This window comes from Oryzias latipes, chromosome 22, assembly GCF_053564925.1.
Source record: "Oryzias latipes strain Hd-rR chromosome 22, Olatipes_Hd-rR_3.1".
NCBI lineage: Eukaryota > Metazoa > Chordata > Actinopteri > Beloniformes > Adrianichthyidae > Oryzias > Oryzias latipes.
In genome coordinates, this window is record NC_136258.1 from 7,269,405 (window position 1) to 7,295,040 (window position 25,636).

At 42.1% G+C, this 25,636-nt stretch overlaps 1 protein-coding gene across 3 annotated transcripts in view; it reads left to right on the top strand.

Annotated features, from left to right (window-relative positions):
• Positions 1-11,104, top strand: part of gfra4a (GDNF family receptor alpha 4a) — a 181,255-nt gene extending 170,151 nt beyond the window's left edge. For all 3 annotated transcript variants that reach the window (XM_078940968.1, XM_078940970.1, XM_078940969.1), the window contains 2 exons: positions 5,269-5,438; positions 7,118-11,104. In XM_078940968.1, coding sequence (XP_078797094.1) covers positions 5,269-5,438; positions 7,118-7,255 — 308 coding nt within the window. In that variant the 3' untranslated portion in view covers positions 7,256-11,104. The remainder of the gene's footprint in view (positions 1-5,268; positions 5,439-7,117) is intronic.
• The last annotated feature ends 14,532 nt before the right edge of the window (positions 11,105-25,636 follow it).

Consider the following 25,636-nt stretch of genomic DNA (forward strand, 5'->3'; position numbering starts at 1 on the left):
AAAGCTTCATACAACCCACCAGCAGTAGAAGGTTTAAGTGAAATCGGCGTGTTGCCACTTCCTGTCCAGCATGCAACACATGGCAGCATTTCTTCACCCTCTCATCAGTGGAACAGATTGACTGGTGGTGATAGTGATTGGCTTTGCAGCTGATGCAAGCAGGAGGGTCACCCGTCTGATTTTCCATCTTCCCGCCATCTTGATGCTCACTGTTTCATCAGAGGAGGGAGGCAACGAAACATCGGAATTGATTGCTGCAGAAACGTGTTTGCAAAAGCAAAGTACCTAAAGAGAAGGAATCAATTTGTTATGATCCTGTGAGAAATCAATGTTGGTATGTCAACTGACGGCTCTCACTAAACACAAGTCGGCTGTCTCTGAAAGCTGAAGCTTTTTAATGTGAACCGATACAATGAGAATACAATTCTCACAAGCGGGCATCAGCATTCATCATTGAGAAGATGAATTGATCATTCTCCTTGTCGTGACTTCATTTGGGTAGGTTTTAATTGAAGTGACTTTCATGCAAACACTGGGCCAGTCACTGAATGAAAATGAATGCTGGGAGAATCTTCATTTATCACATCATCATGTCATTCTGGCTGCAGCAACCCCAAGGCCTTGAGGTTTAGCGTTTCCCTGGGGGGGGGTGAAGCATCATGTAAATCATGTAACACTGTGAAGGTCTCTTACTGTAAGAGGCCCGTGGAAAAGTCTGATTGCTGAATGCAGTCCAAGTTACTCTATACATTCTATTTCATATTGTTCCTTACCTTTCTTCTACTGCTACTCCTCATTTAAAGCTGATGTCAACATGAAGCCACCTATAGCTTGTAAACAGAATTCAGTAATGTTCAGTTTATGGATTTTTTCCAGCGTAGGAATTTAGAATGTTAGCTCAGTAGTGCCCCCAACGTCTTTACTAATGAGTTTCAGTTAGTCTTAAATCTTCCAGAAAGTGATGGAGTTACTGGAACTGCAGGTGTAGAAAGGCCATTGGCAGATGTTGTTTTTGAAGGGTTTTAACTGGAGCAATGCAAAAAGCTGCAAAGGTGGAACATTCTTCATTCAGAAGGAACATTCTTTTTTGGTTGCATTAACAGAAAGCAGTTAGTGCATTTTAGGGCAGAAGTTCCCTTTTCCTCTCCAAAGTTGTCTCACTTTCCAGTTTGAACACCTCCACAGTTTGTTGAACGGCTGTTATTTACATGACACCAAGAGAGTGTGACGGCTGAATATGAAAAGTTACCTATTTTCTTCCTGAAACGTTGACAGGATCTCTTTTGTTCATTAAATTGAATTCACACCTACACATCTGTTCTATCTCTTCCTGTTAAATACAAAAAAAAGAAACAGGCCGGGGCTCATTTTTCCTTCAATCACAATGTTCTCCAACTCCAGAACAACATGGTGGCTCCATGATACTTTCTCTCAACTTTAGGAACAAGCAGTTTTATGTGATTTTATTAGCTGATCCTTGATCTGCTCACAGATGTGTTTCGGGCAAATGACCAAGATTTAACTTTCTGCAGAACCTGCGACAGTGACAGTCGGGTGGCAGGAAGCTTGCAGCGCGGCACATTTACTCATGACCTTGGAGAAGATTTTGGGTCTCCAAGGTCCCCAAAATCGTCTGTTGATCGGCCAATTTACAACTGCCACCCCCTGCCCCCGTCTTGTCGTCCCACTGCCACCATCCATCCATGTTGGCGTGGGCCGGGGGCCCGGCAATGACTGGAAGGCAGTCTAGCAATCCCGGCCACCGTGGGTCCAAATAGGCAGACGGCATTGATGCTCCACAAAACTCATGGTGGCGTTGATAGCGCCACAGTGACTCCAAGACTTGCATATTTATTAATTGCGGTTGATGCTGAGAAGAATACGAAGAAGACAGAGCATTGTTCTTTCTTTGAAGTTATGTTGTCTAACAAAGTGTACATTTGTAAATTGACAAGATTATAATGTGTGCTTAAAATCTAATTTGCGAATGACCAGTGGTGCAGAATGGACCGCTGTTTATATACCCCCAGGCTACTGGGCGGCTGGCCCCTAATATGGACGGCCACCGTCCGGAGACTTTTAAACATCGTCCAATCAGTGCTGTGTCCAGCCAGCGATCCGGATGCCACCACCCTGTGGCCGTCTAGCTGTCACCCGATTTCGTAAAGGCGTCATCCACGCCTGACTGACTCCCGTCGTCTACATTCATGACTGAGCCAAAGATTTTTTTTTTTTAATCGGGCGGCGCTAGCTAATCTTGAGGATTCTGCAGATGCATCGAGCTTTAGCAGTTGTATATGTAACCGCAGTTCCAGTTGTCAGATGACCAAATACTGTTATGATCTTTTTGTGAAGTTAAGCAAATATTTATATCTCCACAGTTCTATCAGAGCTGCGTGTGAACATCAATACCTACTGCTTACCCCCATCCAAGCAACATTGACCTCCTTCGCCTGTCCCTTACCCGCCCATACCCCTGCAGTTCCTCTCCTTAAGATGATTGCGGGTTTCAGCAAATGGGTCCATGAGCTTTGGTTGGTCCATAATTCAGCGGCTTGTCTTGTTACCAGAAAACTCATTTATGCCATTACTCCGAATCTCCAGCTGTTCCTTTGGCTCCCGGTTCAGTTTCATGTCAAATTCAAAATCCCTCTGCTGACCTACAAAGCCATTTACAGCCTCACACCTGCATATTTCTCTGCGTTCCTCTGACTCTCCTCTCCCTTCTGTTGTCATCGATCTTCTTCCTCTCATGCTCACCTCACCACCGAGGAGGGCGGAGCTTTTGTCCGCTCTGGAATTCACTTCTTTCTGACCCTAACCCTTGTCCTATCCTAGGCACTTTGACATTGGGAGTGATGTCCCAAGGCATCTACTGCTGCAGATCAGCAGACTTCTCTTCATTTGTGTGGTCAAGCTTCATGACCCATCACAAAACTGAGCAGAGAACTAAACAAAACTCGACGCCAAAGCACAACAGAGTCAGCACGAATGAAATAACCCCCAAAAACACGACCAAGAAAACAAAGCAATAAGCAACGGTCGCTCACTCTAACCAGCCAGCAGCTGCATCACATGCTCCTTCCTGTCTGCACAGCACCAACAAAAAAACATGTTACCTTCAGTTTGGTTCAAAAATCCATTCCTTTGTTCATCCTTTTCTTTCTAACACTTTAAAAGCACAAGGTTGATCTTTATTTTTTTTTCTTGTTGAGGTGGTGCTGGTGTTTTCTCAATCTGTTGCTCTTCATCCTGTCTGCCTCTCACTGAAAAGAAAAAAAAAAAAGATGATTTAGGGTTTAGAGTTTAAGTTCAAGGTTTAAACTGGACCCTAAAGCCAACAACACTGCAAAAGTTCAATTCCAATATATCAAGATTAAGTATAGTTATTTCCACAATTATTCATATGAACTCATGGGTGCTAAAGTGCGTTTGAACTTCTTTCTTCTTTGGCTCTTCAAAATGTTTCATTCTTCACCTAACAATGGAACAATTTTAAAGGCGTTTCTGCAGTTTCCTCCAGCTACTTTTGGCTCGTGATGCTGTTCAGGTGAGACTTTCTAAAATGAGCTTCAACTTCCTGAGCCTCGGCCTTTTTTAAGGTTTTGCAAAGTGGAGAAAAGTGCGAATGGGGTCAAAAGTTGAGCCTGTTCAGATGAAGAAGCTGAGGCTTCTTTCCTGCCTGCGTTCACTGATAAAAGCTGACATCGGATCCTCCACAGGTGGAGAAAAAACATGATTTTACATTTCTAAAAATATCTCTGCATTATTCACTCAGATTAAACACAGGTTAGACATGCTTGGAATGGTGTTGACAAAGTTATGCAGCAGAAATAAATGATGATGCATTATTTTAGAGATTCAAGAGATTTATTGTCATGATAAATGTTAAAATTCTTCGGTTTAAACATTTTATGTAAAATAAAAACAAACAAATAAACAGACAGGCTAGAACAGGGCTGGCCAACCCTTGGTCCTCAAGAGCCACAACCCTGCCTGTCTTCCAGTCCTCCCTGACCAGCTTGCTGCTGATTGGCTGACCCAAGTGATTCCACATCCTGATTGAATTGACAAACCGGATTTAAGTATTAGCATCAGGCAGTGCCAGGGAAACTGGAAAACAGGCAGGGTGGAGGCTCTGGAGGACCAGAGTTGGCCATCCCTTGGCTATACAGGGACAAAGCAGTTGGAGGGAATTCGTGTTTGGTGGTTCATGACACTTGTGGGTTTTGGGCCTTGTCCTGCAGGGGGCACGGTGGCTTTAAACGTTTTGGGGAAAAAAACCCTGGTGTGAAGGATTTGTTTTTGCTATTCTTGAATACTTTTTTGTATTCTGGCAGAACATACTAAGGGTGTTTCCAACTTCCCACCCTAACTACTAAAAAACGAAAAACCGCAGTACTATGTAGTAAAGCAATTCAGACGCCACGCTCACTACAATTTTTTATGTGGCGGATATGACGTCACCGATTTTATGAGGTAAAAATCTTATTGATATGAGCATTTTGAGATGATTATTTATGTGTCCACTGTATTCTGAAGATAAAAACGTTTAAAAAATACATTTGAATACTTTTTTTTTAGCAAAAAACAGAACAGAACAGGAGTCCCTCCTGTTCTGGGCTGTGTAGCTTCTGTACCACACTGTCATTCTGAGACACAAGACACCAGCTGTAAAAGTTCTGTAAAGGTATCAAATAAATTGTGCTCTTTTCCCACTGAAACACCTCTAAACCTCAAATCCAAACTCAAATCCATGTCTATTTGTTGTAAAATGTTCTGTATTTTAAAAGCGAAGCAATGTCTCTCTTCTGTCAAACTGAGCAGTGGATCCTTTTTAACTATGTCCATCTTCAAACTAAGTTTTGACTTGATTTGACTTTTGTCCCACTTGTTGTGTTTTGTTTGTAACACAGCACGGTTTCTCTCACAGACCACTCATAGAAACATGGTGAAGGGGATTTAGGTTTGTTTTTGCTTTTCAAACCCCTCACAGCGTGGCGTGCTGTGAGGCTGATTTCAAATTCAGTGTTTGGGTGTAAAACCAGCAGAGTTTGGGCTTTTGACGAGAAATTAGTCGTCAGTGCCTTAGTATTACTGGCTTATTATTTTGTATGATTATTATTATTGTGGGTTGCAATTTTACCATCAAGCAAACAATTGAAAAGTAAACTGGAACAGTCACATTTTGTGTTTTTAAGTTTCCAACAAAAAGTTCAGAGTAAAAAAAAAAAAGTAAATGAATCTGATTTTGCTTCTTTCGTGCAGAAAATGCCATCTTAGCTTTCGGAAACGGATCAGACGTGAAGACCAGTGAGAATCAGCAAGGAATGCCCAGTCCGGCTGCAGACAGCCACAGCCCACACTTGTCAACTGCCGCTCCAGGCGTCTCCATGGAAACAGAGCACAATGTTCTACGAGCACAGATACCTACTCAGGTGAGATGGGATGAAGCAGTGACAATGTTTTATCCTCTAGCAGACGGCCTTTCAGATGTGGGCCACAGAAATCAGGATTTCTAAAACCACAGCAGGCTGAGAGGCAGAAATGAGCCGGTTCCCTACGGGCCAGCTCAATGTGGCACCAGAACCAGAACATTTATGTATGAAAATCCTTTCATTAAGCATCAGGAACATCAGAAACACAAATTCATGCAACAATCACAACACAACAACTTCAATGGAAGGGGGTAGGCAGAAAAAAACAAATGTCTTGTTTTACGCCCGTTTGGATGGCACCGTCAATACTACAAGACAAGCACGCAAAGAAGCAAGGTGACATTAAATACCTTTAACATAACTCTCCAATTTGATTCTCCTAAACACATGTTTAAACTGGCTAAGTGTGAAACTTTTCAAATCATTTTGTTGTAAATTCGAAAGTTTAACACCAACAAAAGAAAAACACATTTATTTTAAAGTGGTGCGAACAACTGGGTACTTGAAACCAAATCTCCTCCTATGATCTCAATCTCCAGGACAAAAAATACAAAGCTTTTTTTTTTACTTTAAACACACCTAAGTCTCCAAATGTCAGACTAGGCTTGATAAATCATAAATTCAGAGTATTTAGATTTGCTTGCTCTGTTTTGTTTAAAGGAAATCTGATCTGTGTCTTATTAAATTGCCACAACTCGAACACGCAGCCCCTAGAAGTTCCTGAGAAATGGATCTGACCTGAAAGAGTAGCGTGACATTTGTTTCCGCAGGTTGTGTAATCAAACACAATCCACATCTCTATCAATGATGATGTCATCTCACTAAACTGCTAGTTACAGCTCTGCACTTCAAAGCGCACCTGACCACAGGTGAAGTCCGGAACTATCTGTTGTGTAGATTAAGAATAATGCTTTGATTATTAAAAAGAATCTATGCTTCTCAAAACATTCATTCTTTCACGCTGTATTACAAACATCAGAGTTCTACCCTATCGTCTCAGAAGATGGAATGAATTTGTCTTTAAAGATATAAACATCAAACTCTAGTGTCCTAGCATGGGGTCTGGATCTGAGTGTCTCAGAATTTAACAAAAAGCCTCACGTTAAGGCCGTGTCTCGCTGCCACTACGTACATTTTGTGCCGATTGCACAGATGAAAATTGGTCATACGTGAATAAATGTAAAAAAAAAAAGTGAGAAACATTGTGGTCTTTATGTGAACATGTCACAGATGAATCAGAAATGAACCATGTTGAAACCAAGGAAGAAGAACGAAGGAACCACGCAAAGAATGGGTAAATCTACGGAGCCCCTAAAGGTCCGTGATTGGTCTGGTCTAACTTTCAACGCGCATTCAACGGCCAAGCATTTTGTAAGAGACAGTGGCCTAGCTAGCTTTAAATGTGAAAGCATGAAACACGCATTTAGGCGTGTTTACATTGACTTTTCTTTGTAAATGGTTGCATGAACATGAGAAACTCCAATGAGGAATATGTGTGCCGGTCCATGTCTGCGGGAAGACTTTGAAACTACCAAAACATTTACTTCAAGCTGCTTTTTTCTCAGATATTTGCTTCTCTTTTGGGATCCTCAGAATTTGTTGCTTAGCAGAATCTGCAAACTGAGACATCATGACATGTGTTCGTCCACCGGTCGTTCATGTACTCTTGCCTCTTTCAGGTCAATGAGAACGACAGATTGTGGGGCGACGAAGGTGACTCCACTCTTCCCTCCCTCTCTGGTGGGGGCGTGAAGCCCCCCTGCATCTCCCCGCTGCTCCCCCTGTGCTGGCTGCTGTTCCTGCTGTCCCGTCCATAAGAGACCGCACTGAGCTTGCGTTCACAGACTGAGCTCCGGATCCGGGTGGAGGACAGAGGAGTGAGATGGAGCTTGACTGGAAAACATCCATTTCTTTGTGTCAGATGATGTTGGGGGAGAAGGGTCCACGCTGCCCCGCCCCCTGTCCTTTGTCACTAAAATCACATTATCTCTTTTTGTGAATCATGACTCAGAGCAGATGTGTTGTGAACCCTGCGCCCCTGAACGAGCGGCGCCCCATGGGAAAAAACAGGAAACACACCCAACATACCCAGCTTCACGCCTGCCCAGGCACAAACTCTGACACCAACAAGGCCGGCGCTCATCTGACAGTAACGTCCACGTGATTCAGAAAGTGTACAGCAGAGAGACGCTGACGGTGTTGTGCCGGAAATGTCCAAAAAAAAAACAACATATAAATATATGAAAATATATACAAACCTCCTTTGTTCTTGAACATTCCTTGATGTAAAAAAATTAAATGTCAAGAGTTTTTGTCCCAGTTATAGTTGTTACAGGAGATTTTTGGTGGACTGGGTGGGATGGTGACGCTGCATTCTGTCCATTCAGCTTTATTTTCATGCCACATTTTGCTTTCTCAATGAATATTAGATGGAAGCACGTAACACAGGAGTCCCGACACAAGCACATTCCCGGGTTTTTGGGAGAATTCATTTCAAATTTTAACAAGACTGGAAAGATCGGGACGAGGACCTATTGTACTTTAACCCACTTTGTTCAATGCTTTTAATGGTTTGGTATGAAAAGATGTCTCTTGTAAATGATCGGTTTGCCGCTTTGGAGGAAACTCCTCATCCACGCATTCATTAAGCTTTAAGTGTGAGGCCTGCTGAGTCGTTCCCCGTCTCCTGTTTAAAAAAAACAAAAACTATTGTGTTTGTGATGATGCAGCAGGAGATGGACACAAGTTTCTATTTTGTAAATATGTGTGAACTCTGTCTGAAATTAGCGGACAGGCGTAACCCTTGTGCTATCCTAGGCACTTTAATGTTGGGAGTTGGGTCATCTAGACCCACTAGACAGTGCTCTGAACCTTTTTTCTTCAATGATTTGTGATCTTCACTGGTGTCCATGGATTACATGAAATCTTTCCACCTTTATCCACCGTTGTCATGGTAGGGAGAACACGTCAAAGTAAGGGTGGGGGTCATCTAAGATAACACAAGGGTTCAACGTGAATGACCGGCTGTAGTGGAGAGTCAGCGCCATGAACAGCAGAAACAGAGCGCCCCCTGTCTGCTGGGACTCCATCAGCTGGACTTGACGGCTTATCCCTTGTGTTATCTTAGATGACCCCACCCTTACATTGACATGTTCTCCCTACCATGACAAAGGTGGATAAAGGTGGAAAGATTTCATGTAATCCATGGACACCAGTGAAGATCACAAATCATTGAAGAAAAAAGGTTCAGAGCACTGTCTAGTGGGTCTAGATGACACAACTCCCAATGTTAAAGTGCCTAGGATAGTACAAGGGTTATAGTGATTCATGGTTAAGCGTCCTGCTGGGGAAGTCTGGGGCAGATTTCAGAGTCCTGTTCAAACGTTGGAGCGACATCAATAACATCTACTTCAGTTTCATGAAATGATTCTCAATGACCCAAGACGGATGTGAAGAGCGGATGGAAAAGGGACCGTTCACCCACAGCATGAGCTAGAAAAAGAATCCCACTCTGTCTTTCCTGTTCTCACGTCCCACTTTAGTTTGGGTCAGATGCATTATCACAAAGCTTTTTTTGTATTATTGAAACCAAAGTTCCACCTTGTACCTTTAACAACATCATCGACCGTTTTCATTTCTTCAAACAGCATCTTATGTGTTTTCTGGACGTTCTAAATTAATCTTCAGACCTTTTTTTTTCCACTCTGAAGGAATTTCCATTCACTGGCCTCTAAATCTAAATCACTCATTCACAGTAACAGCTGATCAACTCTAAAATCTGCTCATAACGTCTCAAATGTAGCATCACATCAGAGAAGAGGAACCATTTGAGTGACTTTATTGAAGTGACTTTAAGAGTCAGTAGCTAGGTTTTCATCACACATATGCACAAAACTTCAATGAAAAATCACAATTTTGCCATTACACTTTCCATTAAATCCTAATTATGTGAATAAACACAAACTGACTTAAGCCATAAGTCATTCAGAAACATGTGACCAATACTTTGATTGACAGTAGATCCATTAAGATTTCTGCCACGGCACTAGCGCTCATCATCATCTATCAAAGGAGACGTCGGCGTCTTCTTCAGGTCGTGGAGCGGTGCGCTCCTTAGAAAGGGAGGGGCAACGGATGAAGCCATATTGCGAAATGGTGATTTTCCAGAGGAGCTGTGGATCCAACAATTCCACATTACACGCTCAACTTCTGATGAGCTGTGTGACGCTGTGGGACCTCTGGTGGCGCCCGCTGTGCAGCGTCCAAGGCCGCCAGCTCCTACCAAGATGCACATCGCCATCCGGTTGTTGGTCACGTGACTCATCATGTGAGGTATTGAATTAGCTAGACCCAAAAGCAGTCAGGGACTTGGTCCAAGGTTTATGAAGCGTAGAAATGAATGACTGGGTGGCAATGTTCTTGGATTGAAGATCAGGTGGAGCAGGGAACATGCACGAGGGCAATTAGTCCAGAGAGTGTTTCCTGGGGAGGATGATGGCGAGGAGGAGATGAATCCAGAAGGTATTGACCTGGCTTGGCTTGGCTTTACGTGGCTTGCTCTAAGTGGCCCAGACACCTGACACATCTAATTTTTAAATATAGTGTTTTCGTTGCAGTTTAGCGAAATGTCAATTTAGATACGCCTCAAAAACCACCTCCTCCGAGAGGAAAAACCTTTTTTCACTAAATGCAAGTTTATTGAAACAGTTGTTTTTCCATCGGGCAAATTTATTAACGCAAATCCAATCTGCGCAATTTCATAGTCAATGGAAACGCATTTTGTGAGCAGCAACGTGTGAATACATAGGACTGATTTGAACAGGTCAGACATGAAAGAATAACAACATCTAAAACTAAAAGTAAGGTGATAGTCTTCAGAATGTTTGAACACAATTCTCACTCAGTTTAGATCCAGATTTCAACTCAGACGAGGAAAACAAAGAGGCTCATGGATCAATCTGTCCACAGGTGGAGGCATCACAATGGAGCTTGAGCTTTGTTGTAAGCCCTTGTAGGTCACACCTACAAGCCTTTTTCAATTGCTTTGTTTCTCTGCACCTGAATCACAATGATTTGATTAACGAAATACTCAGAAATGCAATTATTTTGAGTTTATTTTGACTTTCTAAATGTCCTCCATGATGAGTAAATGTGCAAGAACATGTTAAAAACACACAAAAAGGTCATTTTCATCAGAGTGGGTCTTGATTGAAGACATGATTCCCATAGAAAAGGGGATGGCTGCAAGGATCCTATCGGTTGGTCTGCTGCTTTTGGATGACCTGCTTTGTGTTTGTGTTTGGTTGAACTTTGAATTGAATTTGAATTTGTCCCATTTGTGGTGATGAGAGAGCAAAAGTTCCACCTCATGACGGCTCCTCCGAGGCTGGCACCCATGACTCCAGCCTTCATCCTGACCTTTTTGTTACATGCATCATGTAATTGTAAAGATGTTATGATACAGTGTATACTGTATGCTGCACAGTGTATGCCATATCTCTGATGTCTGGAGTCTACTATTCATACCTTGGGTATAAATAAAATGGGATTTAACGAAATCTTTGCTGCTTTGAGTGTTACGGAGGACAAACTGATGAACTTCTTCTATTTGCAGACAAACATGTGCATTAAAAACTTGAATAAATGGGACCCCTGGTGTAAACAAACCCTGAGTATGTTTGTTCTTCTATAGACAAAAGGAAGTGCTGAAAGACGGAAATGTTTGCATGAATAGAAAAAGGTTTTTGGACCAAACGGACCAACCTTAGCTTGATTCATGAATATCATCCCATCATGAGCTCATGACAGACACAAAGTTCTGACAGACACTCTCAATCTGTCTGCGCATCACCTGTGTGCTGCATGGATGCTCTAATTGCTGCCGCTCTGAGTTTCGGGTCAGCAGCTATATGGGACAGACCTCCAGCTGCCCCACATCCAGGAGCTGTCCGGTCCTTCGCTGGTAAAAGCTAAAAACATGCCACCCCATAAGGGAGTGGAGAGCAGAAAAGATGTCCAATGTTAGCTGATGAAGAGCGCCTCTGAGCAACAGAGGCTTTAGGACACCACAGTCAGTTTAGCGAAGTTTAGCAAAAGCTCCCCACTGTTTGAATCTGCACTTTTACACCCGAAACCACGACTGCTGGATTATCACTTTGTTAGGAGTTTAGGGACAAAACCAGACATAGTCATCAATTATTGGGTTGATTAGTTCAGCTTACAGATCAATTGTGTATTTGATGATTGCAACACTTGGTGCAACGCTGTTCCCACCTTTTCATAGGTAAGAAATCTGTACTAATCAAGCTTTCCCTGTGGAGGAGAAACTAGTAGTTTAGCTGTTCAATGTTAAACCACAATATAATGGTCTTATTCTGAATATTTGCCCAACAGGGTTGCATGGGGTAGAGTGAGACATTCAATCTAGGCTAACTATGTTGTAAAAATGAAAACTAGAAGAGAGGAGATCCCTATGTGCTACCTATCCTTATGGAAAACTGTTTGATGACGTCACATCCCACGTATCATAATTCTGTGTTAAATTCTTCTTCTACCGAGATAAAAAGGTCATGATGACTGTCAAAAGATAAAGCTCTGTCTCCCCCTCTGGTCACCACCGGTAGCTGTCTCCAGAGTTCTAGATCTAGTTCTATCATCTCCCAGCAACCCCAGCGTGCAGTTTCTGAGTGCTGCACACCTGACTTTCATTCACCAAATCAACCACAGTATACTTAAGCATTGTATTGTATTGTTGTATTATTGTTTTGTGCCGCTCTCCCTGCATTACCGGGCGTAATGGCTGGACCTGGTCTTCTGTCTCCTGGTCCTGTTTCTGACTCTGTTTGCCTGCCCCGACTCTCGCCTGGATCCTGACCATCCTGTCTCTACTCTTATGATTTTATGCCTATTGTTGACCCCTGCCTGCCTGACCCTGATTTCGCTTTGTGGACATTTAGGTGAGCTAATAAACCTGCTGCACTTGAATCCAGCATCTGCCTGTTCTTGTGACAATAAAGAGGTTGCGTGCATGTTGTAGGACACACATCCCCTTGACAATAATTACTATTGCAAATATTGTTTATTAATACAAATGTTCTCTGAATTTCTTATGTAGGAAACCAAGTCTGTCTCAGATCTCTGCCGTCAAAGGTTGGGCAGGAGAAGGTTGAAGAACGCTGCTTAGTTCCCCAGACGTGGGACTTTTGATCTCCCCCTGACACTCGGCCACTCAGCCGATAGCTGAGTTTAGATCTTGTGGGCAGAATTTGAAGAACTGCTCCTTTATTTTAACAGTAAGTTTCCTCATCCAGCCTCCCCAACGCTCGCTTAATTAATTATTCCAGCTCCACAATGGGCTGTTTCTCAGAATAGCAATCTGGAAAACAGAAAATTAATTACACTTTTATGAGCTGCAGTCTAGAGGGAGCGTCACTTCCACTGCACAACAGATGTTTTGGTAATTAGAGGAGCAGTATCAAACTGCAGTCTAATAGAGTGTTAAGCAGGTCCAGAGTGGGACAATGTCATCCTACTACTCCTAATAAAACAAGGTTGTGAGGAAGGGGGAAGTTCCTACTTAAACAAGAGGGAGGGGAACTTTTTTTGCTTCATTTTGTGTGGTAGCTAATCTTGAAGATTGTTCCATGCCTCCCCATCGTGTGGTGGACGTTGTTTTTGTGACCGCAACAACATTTCAGATCAGCTGTGTCTGATAGTTCAGAGAGAAAGAGGGGGATTCTGAGGAGTTTGTCAGCAATTTTCAGGCAAACCTGTGGAGCGATTTTGCTGCACAGAGTCTGGACTAGTTCATTTTGAGACTTTACTTTTACAATAAACCTTCAGCTTTGTGCGTAATCCCACTGCAACATGTGGGCAGGTTGGAGATGATTGATCCTCTTTGGAACAAAAAGTCTTTTTTATATTTTATTTTGTTTCAGATGATGAAGAGAACTGAATGAAACTAACAAACCCTTTGAGCAAGCACCCCCACCCCCTCCCCCCACCCCACTGAAAAAAAAATGCTGTTTAACGATTTTGCATCATCACATTCCTTTTATGTAGTAAGATATGTCAGAGGAAATTTCATGCAAATGTTATTGTTCCAGACATGAATGAATGCCGGGGAGAAAGAATTACATCCGACTGATGCTGGAAGAGAAAAAGGGTGGATGAGCCAGAAAAATGCAGACGCATGTTAAACTGAAAAAAAAAAAATGTCTTTGTGCAGAAATGAGGCAAAGACAGTGAAATGAAACAGAGAAGTAAAGACGTTCACAAAATGGTAATAAAAAACCCAAGACAGAAGACAGGGTCTTATGAAGACCCCAAGAAAGATGGACGGGTCAGAGCGTGCATGTGAAGAGCCAACTGGAACCAAGAGTTCTTCATTAATGCAACAGTAATCTAAAGAAACTACGGGCAAACACTTTAACCCATGTGCTATCTTAGATGACCCCACCCTTACATTGACGTTGTTCTCCCTACCATGACAAAGGTGTATAAAGGTGGAAAGATTTCATGTAATCCATGGACACCAGTGAAGATCACAAATCATTGAAGAAAAAAGGTTCAGCGCACTGTCTAGTGGGTCTAGATGACCCAACTCCCAATGGTAAAGTGCCTAGGATAGCACAAGGGTTACACCACTGAAATCTCAAACCAAATTCATATGGGAACAAAAATAGCTTAGCTCTATAGATGAGAAAGTCATGATCAGCAAAAATGCATTTATATATATATAAATATATATATATTTACTAGTTTTTACAAATTTCTAACCCAGTTTTTATCACTTTGATTCTTTTACAAGATTTTCCAAAAAGAAAAAGAAAAAACTCTCTGCTCATTTTGTGGGTTTATTCCCCAAACAGTGTGTTCAAATTTGTCGTCAACTAATAATTAAGTAAGGGATACTAGCCGATGAAGTGCGGCGCATCGGACGGTTGCTTCTGCGAAGTGTATTCATTCCGGATAATACACACTTTAAACGCCATTAACCAGCTTATACCATGGTCCCTTAAAACAGCAATAAAAATTCAATCAGTTTCCAGTACTATATTCTCTGTATTTTTTAGGGTTTGAATCACTTTTTTCACAAAAAGTGGACTATCTGATACGTGGTGCGGCGAGTGGTCACAGTAACAAAGCAGTGATACAGAAGAATTAAGCAAAGTGACCGGAACTTCTTTTTTAGGGTATGCATTATCACTTTTTAATGCACACCCAGCAACCAATCAGAATGGAGAATTCACCTGGACCATGGAATAAATCTTATTAAATATTGTGACAGACTTTTACAAAACCAGCAGAACTATTTGGCTGAAGGGAAGCAAAAGATTTAAAAGTCCAGCAGTGTTTTAGATTTTTGAAATAAATATAAAACAAGGATAAAGTTTGAGATGATGACTTTGACCTTTTGGCTCAAGAAGCTTTTTTTTATTTATCCCTTGTGCTATCCTAGGCACTTTAACATTGGGAGTTGGGTCATCTAGACCCCCACTAGACAGTGCGCTGAACCTTTTTTCTTCAATGATTTGTGATCTTCACTGGTGTCCATGGATTACATGAAATCTTTCCACCTTTATCCACCTTTGTCATGGTAGGGAGAACACGTCAATGTACGGGTGGGGTCATCTAAGTTAGCAAAAGGGATACTGTTATGATTCCAAACCCCAAGTTTAATGAAAGTAAGAATACTGTCAGGACACCTTTTTCTAAAAACGGACTGTAAAGAAATGCTGTTAGTCAAACCCAGTTTTCCAGAAACAAAAACAAAAAAGATTCAATAAGACTCAAAAGTCAAAAGCGCATCTTTTGAAGTTTTACCGAGAAGCGGACTGACAATAAGTTACTTTCCGTCAGAACACACTGACGGTGGATTCCACAATCCGTTATCCCGTTTTGGACACAAGAGTTCAGCCTCTACTCTGTGGCCTCGGAGAGGTGAAGTCAGAGCAACCATGTTAATCCAAGGAAAAGACAAACATCCCACACAGTCAGCATGAACTGTGATTGGCTATGATAATAGAATTTAAACTAACAAACTCAAAGACTATGAATGAATAAAAAATATTTTTTTAAATGGAAAATATAAAACTGCTAACAGCTAAAAGACGATGATGAGTTGGCTGACAGAACAGTTGAAGCTGAGGAAGAGCTGATGCAGAATGAAGATTGAGAAAAAGATGAAAGTTTTCTTTATATCTCAAAAGGGGGATGAGAAAACTCAATCAGTGAAAGACAAATGAAATAATCGGAAGTTGGTGAGAAGAGGAGCACCACAAGAGAGGAAGACTGAAAGGAAGGAGAGCTGTGAAGTGGAGAGAAAGATGGGAAAGGAAAGGAGTGACAGAGAGGAACAAAAGAAGACGTGGAGTGAGGGAGATGAGGAAGAGGTGTCAGACGGAGAGATTAAAGGGAAGGAAACAGAAAGGCTGGTGGGGGATGACTGCTGATGAATAATTGCCCGCTCAGCCACACTCGGCTTCTCCTGCTGCCGCTTCGCTGGAGGGATCAGAACTTCAAGAGCAGGATTAAAAAAAGGAGAGATCATTTGGAAACAGGCCTGAGGAAAAGCCTATTTACAAATAATTACTCTCAACATTTGTTTCATCCCACTTGAGGAGGAAGCGTTTGGGTTTTGACAAAACAATGACAGCTCGACACGGAAAAACGCTGTTTTTCTAAGCTCCTCTTTTAGCTCCGATGGAGATGAGATGAGACCTGCTGAGAAGATCCAGACAGATCCTCATCCCACGAGGATCAACTTCCAGATCCTGAGTTCCCCGGCACCATCACTCCTACAGGGGACAGCTCTGACAAAGTTCTGGTCTGAGCCCGTTTGTTGGGCAGAATCCGACTCTGACCAAGTCAAGGAGCTGTCAGCTTCCTGGAAACTTGTTCATCTTTGAGTCTAAGGTTTCGAGGAATATTGATGGTTTACGCCAACCAGAGAAACCTGGGAGTAAAACCTGACAATGAAGCTTTTTTTCCTGACCGTTTGTTTTCTCAGACTTCTTTGGGTCTCCGGTGAAAAGAAATCAGCAGACTTGTCAAAGTTCTGCTTCACCTTTTTTCAAAAAAAGTTCTCCGTTTGCGATGTGGGCTGTTGGACTCAGGCGCTCAATTACAACAACAGTTTATTGAAAGGAAATGGCAGATCTTAGAGATGAGCAGGGCCGGATCCCAGAACAGGAACCAAGCTGGTACCAGTGAGCTGGAGCAGAGCAGAAACGATGAAGAGCTGAAGCAGCTCTGGTTCTAGTTCTGGTTCTGAGAGCTGAAGCAGAAGATCATCTGGCAGAGGAGGCTTGGATCTTGGCTGCTTTTATGCTGGACTGATTATGATGAGCAGCAGGTATGAGGAATGAAACTGAGAAGGGAGGAAAACCTGGGCTGGAGTCCGGACCGTGACACCGTTCATCTCCAAATGCACAACCAAACGGGAATCTAAACTCCATAGCTCAGAAAATGAAAATTCCAAACAGTTAAATGTGAAAAAAGAAAAATGTTATCCAAACTAAAACACATGTGAGGTACCTGAGTAGCAAACAAAAGGAATGCGACTTTCAGGCTGCGTTTGTGTTCAGTTAAATCAGGTGTGTTGTGTGTTTCTCATAGAAGAGACACAAAAAACAGTTTCTTCCTCCTGAACTGGAGGAGGGAAGGAAAACAACAAAAACCTGTTTTGTTGCACCTATAAGGGTTTGACCCACAGGGGGGTTGACCTGCGCGGGTGTGCAGATTTTGGGGAAGTCTGGGCCTGTGGAGGTTTGTGGAGAAAAGCAGACGGAGCTGTGGACTTTCCTTAACCCTTGTGCTATCCAAGGCACTTTAACGTTGGGAGTTGGGTCATCTAGACCCACTAGACAGTGCTCTGAACCTTTTTTCTTCAATGATTTGTGATCTTCACTGGTGTCCATGGATTACATGAAATCTTTCCACCTTTATCCACCTTTGTCATGGTGGGGAGAACACGTCAATGTAAGGGGGGGGTCATCTGGACCCCACAACATAGCACAGGGGTTAAGAGACGTCACGATAGAATGTACTAACGTCGCACGAGTCACATTTTATACAGATAAAAATTGATCACACGTACATAAAACTGTGAAAAGTCGTGGTCTCTAGGTGAAATTTTCTCACAAAAAAACGCGTTACACCACGGAAGAAATACGACAAACCCACGCAAAGAACATGTAAACCAACTTAGAACACGAACCGTGTGTGTTTTAATTAACACAAAGAAGACAGCTTACATCCCTCCTGTCTGGAAGTCTCTACACTGGCTGCCTGTCAGCTTCAGGGTGGATTTTAAGACTCTTCTTCTACTTTTTAACCCTAGTGCTATCTTGTGGGGTCCAGATGACCCCACTCCCAACGTTAACGTGCCTTGGATAGCACAAGGGCTAGGTGTCTTAATGCATTGGGACCTTCTTACCTTACTCATCACAGTTCTTACAAACCTTCCAGAACTTTTCCATCCTCAGGTTCTGCCCTTGTATCTCTTCCCACCCTGTGAAGCCGGACTCTCGGCGATGCTTCCTTTCAGCATCGTGGTCCTCAATTGTGGAATATGTTATCCGAGGATCTGAGGGTTTCTGCCTCTGTGCAAATCAAAGACACATCTTTCAACTAAGCTTTTACATAACTTACTTAATAACTTATTTATTTATATATTGGGCTTTTTGACTATTTTATTGCTTTTATGGTTTATCATTTATTTTCTATTTTTATGTCTGTTTTACTGTTGTTGCTTTCATCTGATGCCTCTTCTGACTTTTTATTGTTTTAAGCAATGTTTATATATGCCTTATGTGTTCAGCACCTTGTGTTTAACAGCATGTTGATGAAAAGTGCTGTGTAAATGAAGCGATTGATTGATGAATTGATTATTGTGCTGTAGATATGAAATCCATTAGTGATTTATGAGTCAATTACGTCATTTGAACCTAATGTGTTCAATGTTTACGTGATGTAAAAAGGTTCCTGCGTGAAAAGCCTGTTAGACATACGTGGAACGGTCGTGGAAAGTCACACGTGCATCTCCTAAAAATCACACACAGTTGCATAAGATTTACCGTACGTAGTAATTGTCTATAAACCTCAACAAACTAAAAAATGTTGAACAGCTCAAAACCGAATTCACGTAAAGACCTGTCGGCCGAAACCCTCGACGGACATCTGCGCATATCGACGAACGCAAAAAACACTGATGAATGCCGTATTTCATGCATCATAAAGGCCGAAATTTCCTACGTGGACATTGTATGTAGTGGCTGTGCCAAACAGCTAAAGGGTTTTGTGAAGTATGTGTAAAGGCTCATTGAAATGCTTGTCTACTTTCCTCATTTCTAACTGTCAGGCAAGGAGCACAAAGTTATCATGTGAACATGGTCTGCAGGATTTTGTGCTAATGTCTGCAGGGTTGAAAAAATGAAAACATCTGTTTGACACGCCTCCTTCTCACCTTCATGTTGTTTACGTCTTCTCCCAGACGTGTCGCTTGCAGCATGCCGACAACATCACATTTATTGAAAGAAATATTTGTTCAAAGGTGAAAGTATTTCTCTCCACATTTGTAACTCTAAACTTTTCCTTTGATTCCTGCGCACAGTCACACATCTCAAGCAGCAGCTTGTAAGACATTTCTGCACGAAAACTTTAGCAGAGGATGTCAAACATCATTTCTAACAAAGCCTCCTATTGAAAATGAATTCAGTAAAATTCATGAGCAAAGAAGCAAGCATCTACACGAACAAGATCTAACTTGGATTAGGGTTGCATGCGCAGCCCCCTGAACATGAATGGAAGGTGGAATGAAGATCAACATGACTTCTCAGAGACTTGGCAGAGCTTCTCCTCCCATCTGAGCCACATTTGGCTACACAGAGGCAGCTGAGCCCCTCAGTAAATCTGAACCTAAACTTGGACTTATTACGTAACCCTTGTGCTATCCTAGGCACTTTAACATTGGGAGTTGGGTCATCTAGACCCACTAGACAGTGCTCTGAACCTTTTTTCTTCAATGATTTGTGATCTTCACTGGTGTCCATGGATTACATGAAATCTTTCCACCTTTATCCACCTTTGTCATGGTAGGGAGAACACATCAATGTAAGGGTGGGGTCATCTAAGATAGCACAAGGGTTAAGTGTGAGTTGGAGAAGAACTTTCCCGCTGACATGAGGTCCCTGACAGACTTTTGGTCTACTGGAACATTTGAGAAAACCTAGCTTGCAGGCAATTCTCTGAAAAAGTGCCCAAACGTGTGCACTTTCCAATGCTGTTGTTATAAAACGGGACACCATGAAACGCATGTCAGGGATAATGCCAGACGAAATGTCTATTATCAGAACTTAACGGATGACACAAAGGCGTAGACGGTTGCTTTCGTGAAGTCCATTCATTCCTGATAATGAATGCTTTGAAAGCCATTATCCCGCTCATACCATGGTCCCTCACAAAAGAAATGAATATTTAATCCATTTTTAGCACTTTATTCTTGTTACTTTTTTGGTTTAAATCACTTTACTGTTTGGTACGTGGTGCAGGCATGTTGTCATAGTAACAGGTGAGCCGACACCAGTCGAGACTGCAGCGGTAAAAAACCTGCAACATATACTGTACATGGTGGCCGTCACGACAGATTCAATAAAGCATCAGTCCAGAGAAAGGTTCACCCTTTCACCGCATGTTTTAGTCCAGATGATGAAGCTGAAAAAACCTTAACTACTAAAGTAAACATTAAAAAAGTTGTTAAATTAAATAAAACTAGAAGGAGCTGGACTTCCAAAAGAAAATGCAAGGTTCATACTATATTGCTGATTGAAAATGAAACCTAAAGGCTAATAATTGGCAAATAAATTATGAAAAAAAAGCTCAAAGTTGACCATAAATCAAGTGCAAACAGTACAAAAACAAAAAATATATATTTTTGTGAAAAATACCAGAGCCGGGTATCGAACGGCGAGCTTCTGCACCAAGGATTCCCCATGTATATCAATGGAGGCAAAATTCCTGAAAATCCTGGAATATCTGGGAAAGTTCAAGGATTTGAAGGAGTTTAAGTCATAGCTGTTAAAATCTAAAAGAGCTGAACATTTGAATAGTTGACTGGTTAAAATAAATGGAAAATTGTAGAAGAAGTTTAGCGGCAAAAATGGAGGAAGATTGTATAATAAAGAAGAGAAACAGGAAAACAATGGGTTGAACGTTTTACAGCATTCATCCAAATAGATTTTTTTTTAATTTTACACACAAGAAAATAAACCTGAGTTCACATATTTAAACAATGTAGAGAAAAACTATTGAACCTTATTTAAGAACAACAGAAAATGAAGAAAAGACCTCAAACCTAATAAAATACTCCAAACAAGCTAAAACCCTAAAAAGCCTAAAACTACATGTTTCCAAAAAATGATTTTGAAAGCTGAGGCAGACATAATAACATCAGGGCTAGTTGTCAGCGCTCCAGTCAGTTCAGGTCTATTCTTTTCTCAGACCCAGCAAGTGTCTGGCTCACCTGGGAGCTTAACATCCTCCTCAGATACCTCAAGGGTCTCTGAGTCCAGATGGTGTCTGGTTCCTGTGAGGGGCTTTGGTTCTCCTCCACGCGTTGGACATGGACCACCGACAAGTGAAACTGCTGTTGGACCGGGCCTGGACCAGGATTACCTCTCAGCAGCTGATCCATGAGGGCCGTTCTCCTCCTCCAGCTGTGTCTGCTTTGCGGCAGATGTGATGCACAAAGCGGCAAAGTCCAGCAGACCAACCACTAGGCAGAGACTACCGGCTCCGCTTTAGGCTCCTCCAGAGGGTTGTTTTTCCGCCCCCGTGTGTGGACGGGCGCTTCTTTGCCGAGCTTTGGCTCCAAGCTTGTAGTCTGGCCTCGAGGATCTCAGAGTCCCATTTGGAGGTGAGGTCTTGGTACCGAACCGTCATCTACTCCAGCTCTTCCTTCAAAAGCAGTTTAGATATGGATGTTTCTTGCCGGAAAGCCATCAACCACTTCTTCCTGCAGACGTTTGGCTTCTGCTTCTTCTGCCTTCAGGTCTTCATCAACTGATTTTTCTGCCTCCTCAGAACTTTCCTCATTTGATTTTCTTCAAATGATCTTTTTGCTTCTTTTCTTTCTGAAATTGCCATTTTGCTTGGTCCAGTTCTTTGTTTCTTCTGAAGAAGTCGCTCTTTCTCCCTTTTCCAGCCATAAATTCAGGCAATCAATTCTGTGGAAGAGCTGGGAAAACGGCTTCGGCCCCCCTGCTGTCCGTCCTTCTGGATAAACGTCTCTGGTTTGCCATTTTTACAATTTAAAAAAAAAAAAAAAGGACTCCAAAATGCAGATGTTTTCGCTTAAAGCAGCAAACAAAGACTACAACTTCTGTAAATGTCCAAAGCTTGGTTGATATACATTCAGCAAACTGAAAGTGTAATGATGTGATAATGTCCAGCTGCGATGCAAAATGTTTTCACCATCTTATTGGCTGTTTTTCTGTGACATCAGCATGACAGAAGTCAGCCATGTTGGCGTAGTGAAAACAAAAACCAACGCTTGATGATTCCAGAACTCAACTGTAAAATAAAAACACTCATTGATTGCCGAGAGCTCGGCTGTCACAGCAGGTCAGACAGAAAAACTTGACCGCGTTTACTAAAAATCATGAAGAACAAGGACGAAATTACTGACAAAAAGAAGACGTCTGGGGTTTAGCTTATTCTGAGGAGCATTAGGATAAAAAATCTTGACTCTGACTTAGTAACCCCCTTACTGACATTACTTGTAGTGTTAGTACTGACATTACAACCAAGTACCAACAAAGTAGTCATAATCTTGACACTAGTACTGATGACGACAGAGAACATGAACCCTGGGGAGGCGTAGAATTACATTTGTACAGATCTATCCACCTTTTGCCTCCCAACTGCTTGAGGCTCTATTGAGGTCGTCGGGTAAAAACTGGGGCTGGATTGGATATAAATTCATTTTACTCGAATAACACTACTGTTCTTTTGATTCAAGCTGATCCCTAGAACAGTGTTTTTCAACCAGAGATGGTCAAGTGTGCCGTGGGAAATTGCCCTCATTAATCATTCACTGATCTAAAAACATTTTCCATCTCCAGGAAATCAGCTCTTTGTTCATCCAAACAGGCCCTGATAAAACACTGAGTAGTTAGGAATATAAAAGATCTTAAAATTACTTTTTCTTTGTGTTTATTTGATTCTATTAAAGACATTTTGATAAGAATGACGGTATTTACCTGCAGCTATAGCGGTTTGCGGAAAAGTCCCGCCCCTTTAACTGTCTCCGCCAATCATTGTTGAAGGCTTAATCACATGTCATCAGTCTGACCAATCAGAAGTGGTTAATGTCTTCACTTCCTTGTTCTCAATTCTGCTCATAAAGTCGCTCAGTTCTAACATAAATACCAGCTAAAGCTCGTCTTTAGCGGTGTAGCTTTCCACAGAGTCCGGTGTCAGACCGTGTCAGACCGTGAACAAAACAATGAAGCTCACAGACGCGAGTCTTTCTGCCCTTTTTGGGCAGTTTTCACACTACATCTCCCATGATGCATTGGCTTAAAGGGCCAGTGTCCCCGCGTTGTCCGCGTGAAATGTCTAGAAACCTCAACGAATAAACAAACAGTTTCTAAATTTTCTAATTTAACTTTTATTTCATGTCTTAGAAAAAACAGCCGCAACTTCCTGCTTTTTCGGCCACAATTATCACAAAATGCACGTGAGATTGCGGGGGGGGGGGGGGGGGGGGCTGTCGATCAATACAGACCATGAATTTCATCATGAATTACTGCTTTTCTTTTTTTTGGATGCTGGTGTGCCGCGGGATTTTTGTCAAGGTTTAAGTGTGCCGTGGCTCAAAAAAGGTTGAAAAACACTGCCCTAGAACACTGTCATGTTCCTGTTTAGTTTTGTCGCTGAATTGTTTTTTTTTTTTTTTACATAGCTAATCTCAAACGTACGACGGAGTACAGTGATGAAAGTCAGGCAAGGAAAAAATCCCTGAACTTTTCTTTGAGCGATATGGCGGGCACAGAGCGAAATTTTGGAAAAATACGTGGTCTTAGATGCATTCTGGTGCATTCTGGCAGCTAGTTATTCACTTCTTTATCAAGAAACTAAGACTAATTGGAGCATCGTGATTTGTCATTCAAACCCCTAGTTTGACTCTCCATTAAGGACTTGCTGGTCCTAAAAAAGAATTTGGAAAATTGCTCAAAGTAACACAATCCTACAATCTACGCTTTTCCTTAAAGCTGCAAAACATACAATTGCTAAAATATAGTAACATCAAAGCCCCAAATGGCAAAAAGAACACCAGTAACTATGATATTCTATGAAAATACCTCAGTTATTTATACATTATTTCTGCTTTAGAAATGACTGATGTACAACATCCACTTGCACTGTTTTCTCAAACTATAATTACATCAAAATATGGGATCTGCTTTAAACTATAATTCTATAACATAATACATCAATTCTTTAACACCAATACTAAGTAATCTGGGAAATATCAAAACAAACATACAAACTAAACTAAACATTGTAAACATTATTTTTTAAGGGAGTGCGGGTCCAAACCATCAAATACTTATAATTAATGTCAACTATACTGAACTAAATCATGGTAATTAGGAAATAAAAATAAATTAGAGAAATGTATTCAAAATAAAAACTGAAACTCAAAACTAAAATTGAAATTATTTCAAAATGTGGTTTTGAGATTATTTTACACAAAAAAGTATTTGACCTACACTACCTTAAAAATCTTTTTTTTTCCAGCCAAGACCACTTCAATTTGTTTTTTATCGTCTTCTCACAACTGAGGTCGTGACCACGCTCAATAATGACGATGCCTGCCATTATTTTAACACAAATTTGATCGCAAACTCTTCAGATGTGTTTGTGAAAGTTTAGCGTGGGTCCGCCAGTTTTGGTCTCTAGGGAAGCAAGTCACGCTGACCACGTGGTGCAGACAGAGCCAATCAGACCCATCGACGCATCCGAAAGCAACTAAAACGTCCCGTCATTGGTCAATTAGGCCCGGAAGACGAGAGATGGCCACGACCATAGAGGAAGCGATCTGCGGAGAAATATAGAAAATAAAGCTAAAATTAGCTGATTTCAGACCATTTTCTAATCCGGAAAGCGATTTGTCCCTAGAGATCTGGGGCCTCATTTATAAACGTTGCGTACGCACAAAAGAAGGCGTACGCCACTCTCTACGCAATAGTTGAGATTTATAAAAAGCAAACTTGACGGGAAAATGTGCGGTCCTCCACGCAAGCTCTGACCCAGGCGTACGCACAAAAACGGGTGAAATGAGAAATGGTGACACCGTCCGCAGATGGAAGAAACACGTGAAAGTGACAGTGTGTGCCAAATCGTGCTGGCATGTGCTGTGCTACACAATGTGGCACAGCTTAAAAACGTGCCTCTACCCCCTGGCGCTGATTGCTGTGTTGGCCCCGACCCTGAACCCCATCCCCACGCATTTGAGCCATTTGCTGCTGCTGTGCGCCGGCGTTTGGAAGTGATGCGTCGCTTATAAAGAAAAAGAGGTGTGGAAAATATTATTTATTTAAGAATTCCCTCATCGTGCAGTTTATTTCAGTCAGTCTTGAGTTCGCCCAACTCCTTGGCCACCTCTCTGATTGAACTACTGACTTCCCTCTGCATTTCAAGGACTGCATCAGTGAGGACACGTCCACTGCTGGAGGGTTGAGAGCCGCGTGCCGTGGAGACGCTGGGTCCAGACGGCTGCTCAGCTGCAGCATCGTAACCACTGGCCCCGCTGGAACACCCAGCAACTAAAATAAAATTGTTCTATATTAATAATCTGTAATTGTGTAGCCTGCATACATGTGACTTGACTGCATTCATTTGAATTATTTCTCTTTCCTGTGTCAGCCTGACCCTGGCGCGTCGGCGTCCCCCCCGTCCCCCCCCCCCCCCCCCACCCGGCGGACACACTCTGCCGATGCAGCGCTAGACGTTTTTTTGCCTCGACTTTGATGTCCGATCATTTCTTTCATTTCTTTTTTATTTCGGCCACGGTCCGAGGTTGTGAGGCTACAGCATTTACGGCGTCTGCCACCGTTTGCCGCTCACGTGCCTTTTTGGCATTAGTAATGCCCACACTGTGCCCTCCAAACAACATTCTTCTCCTCTTTTCC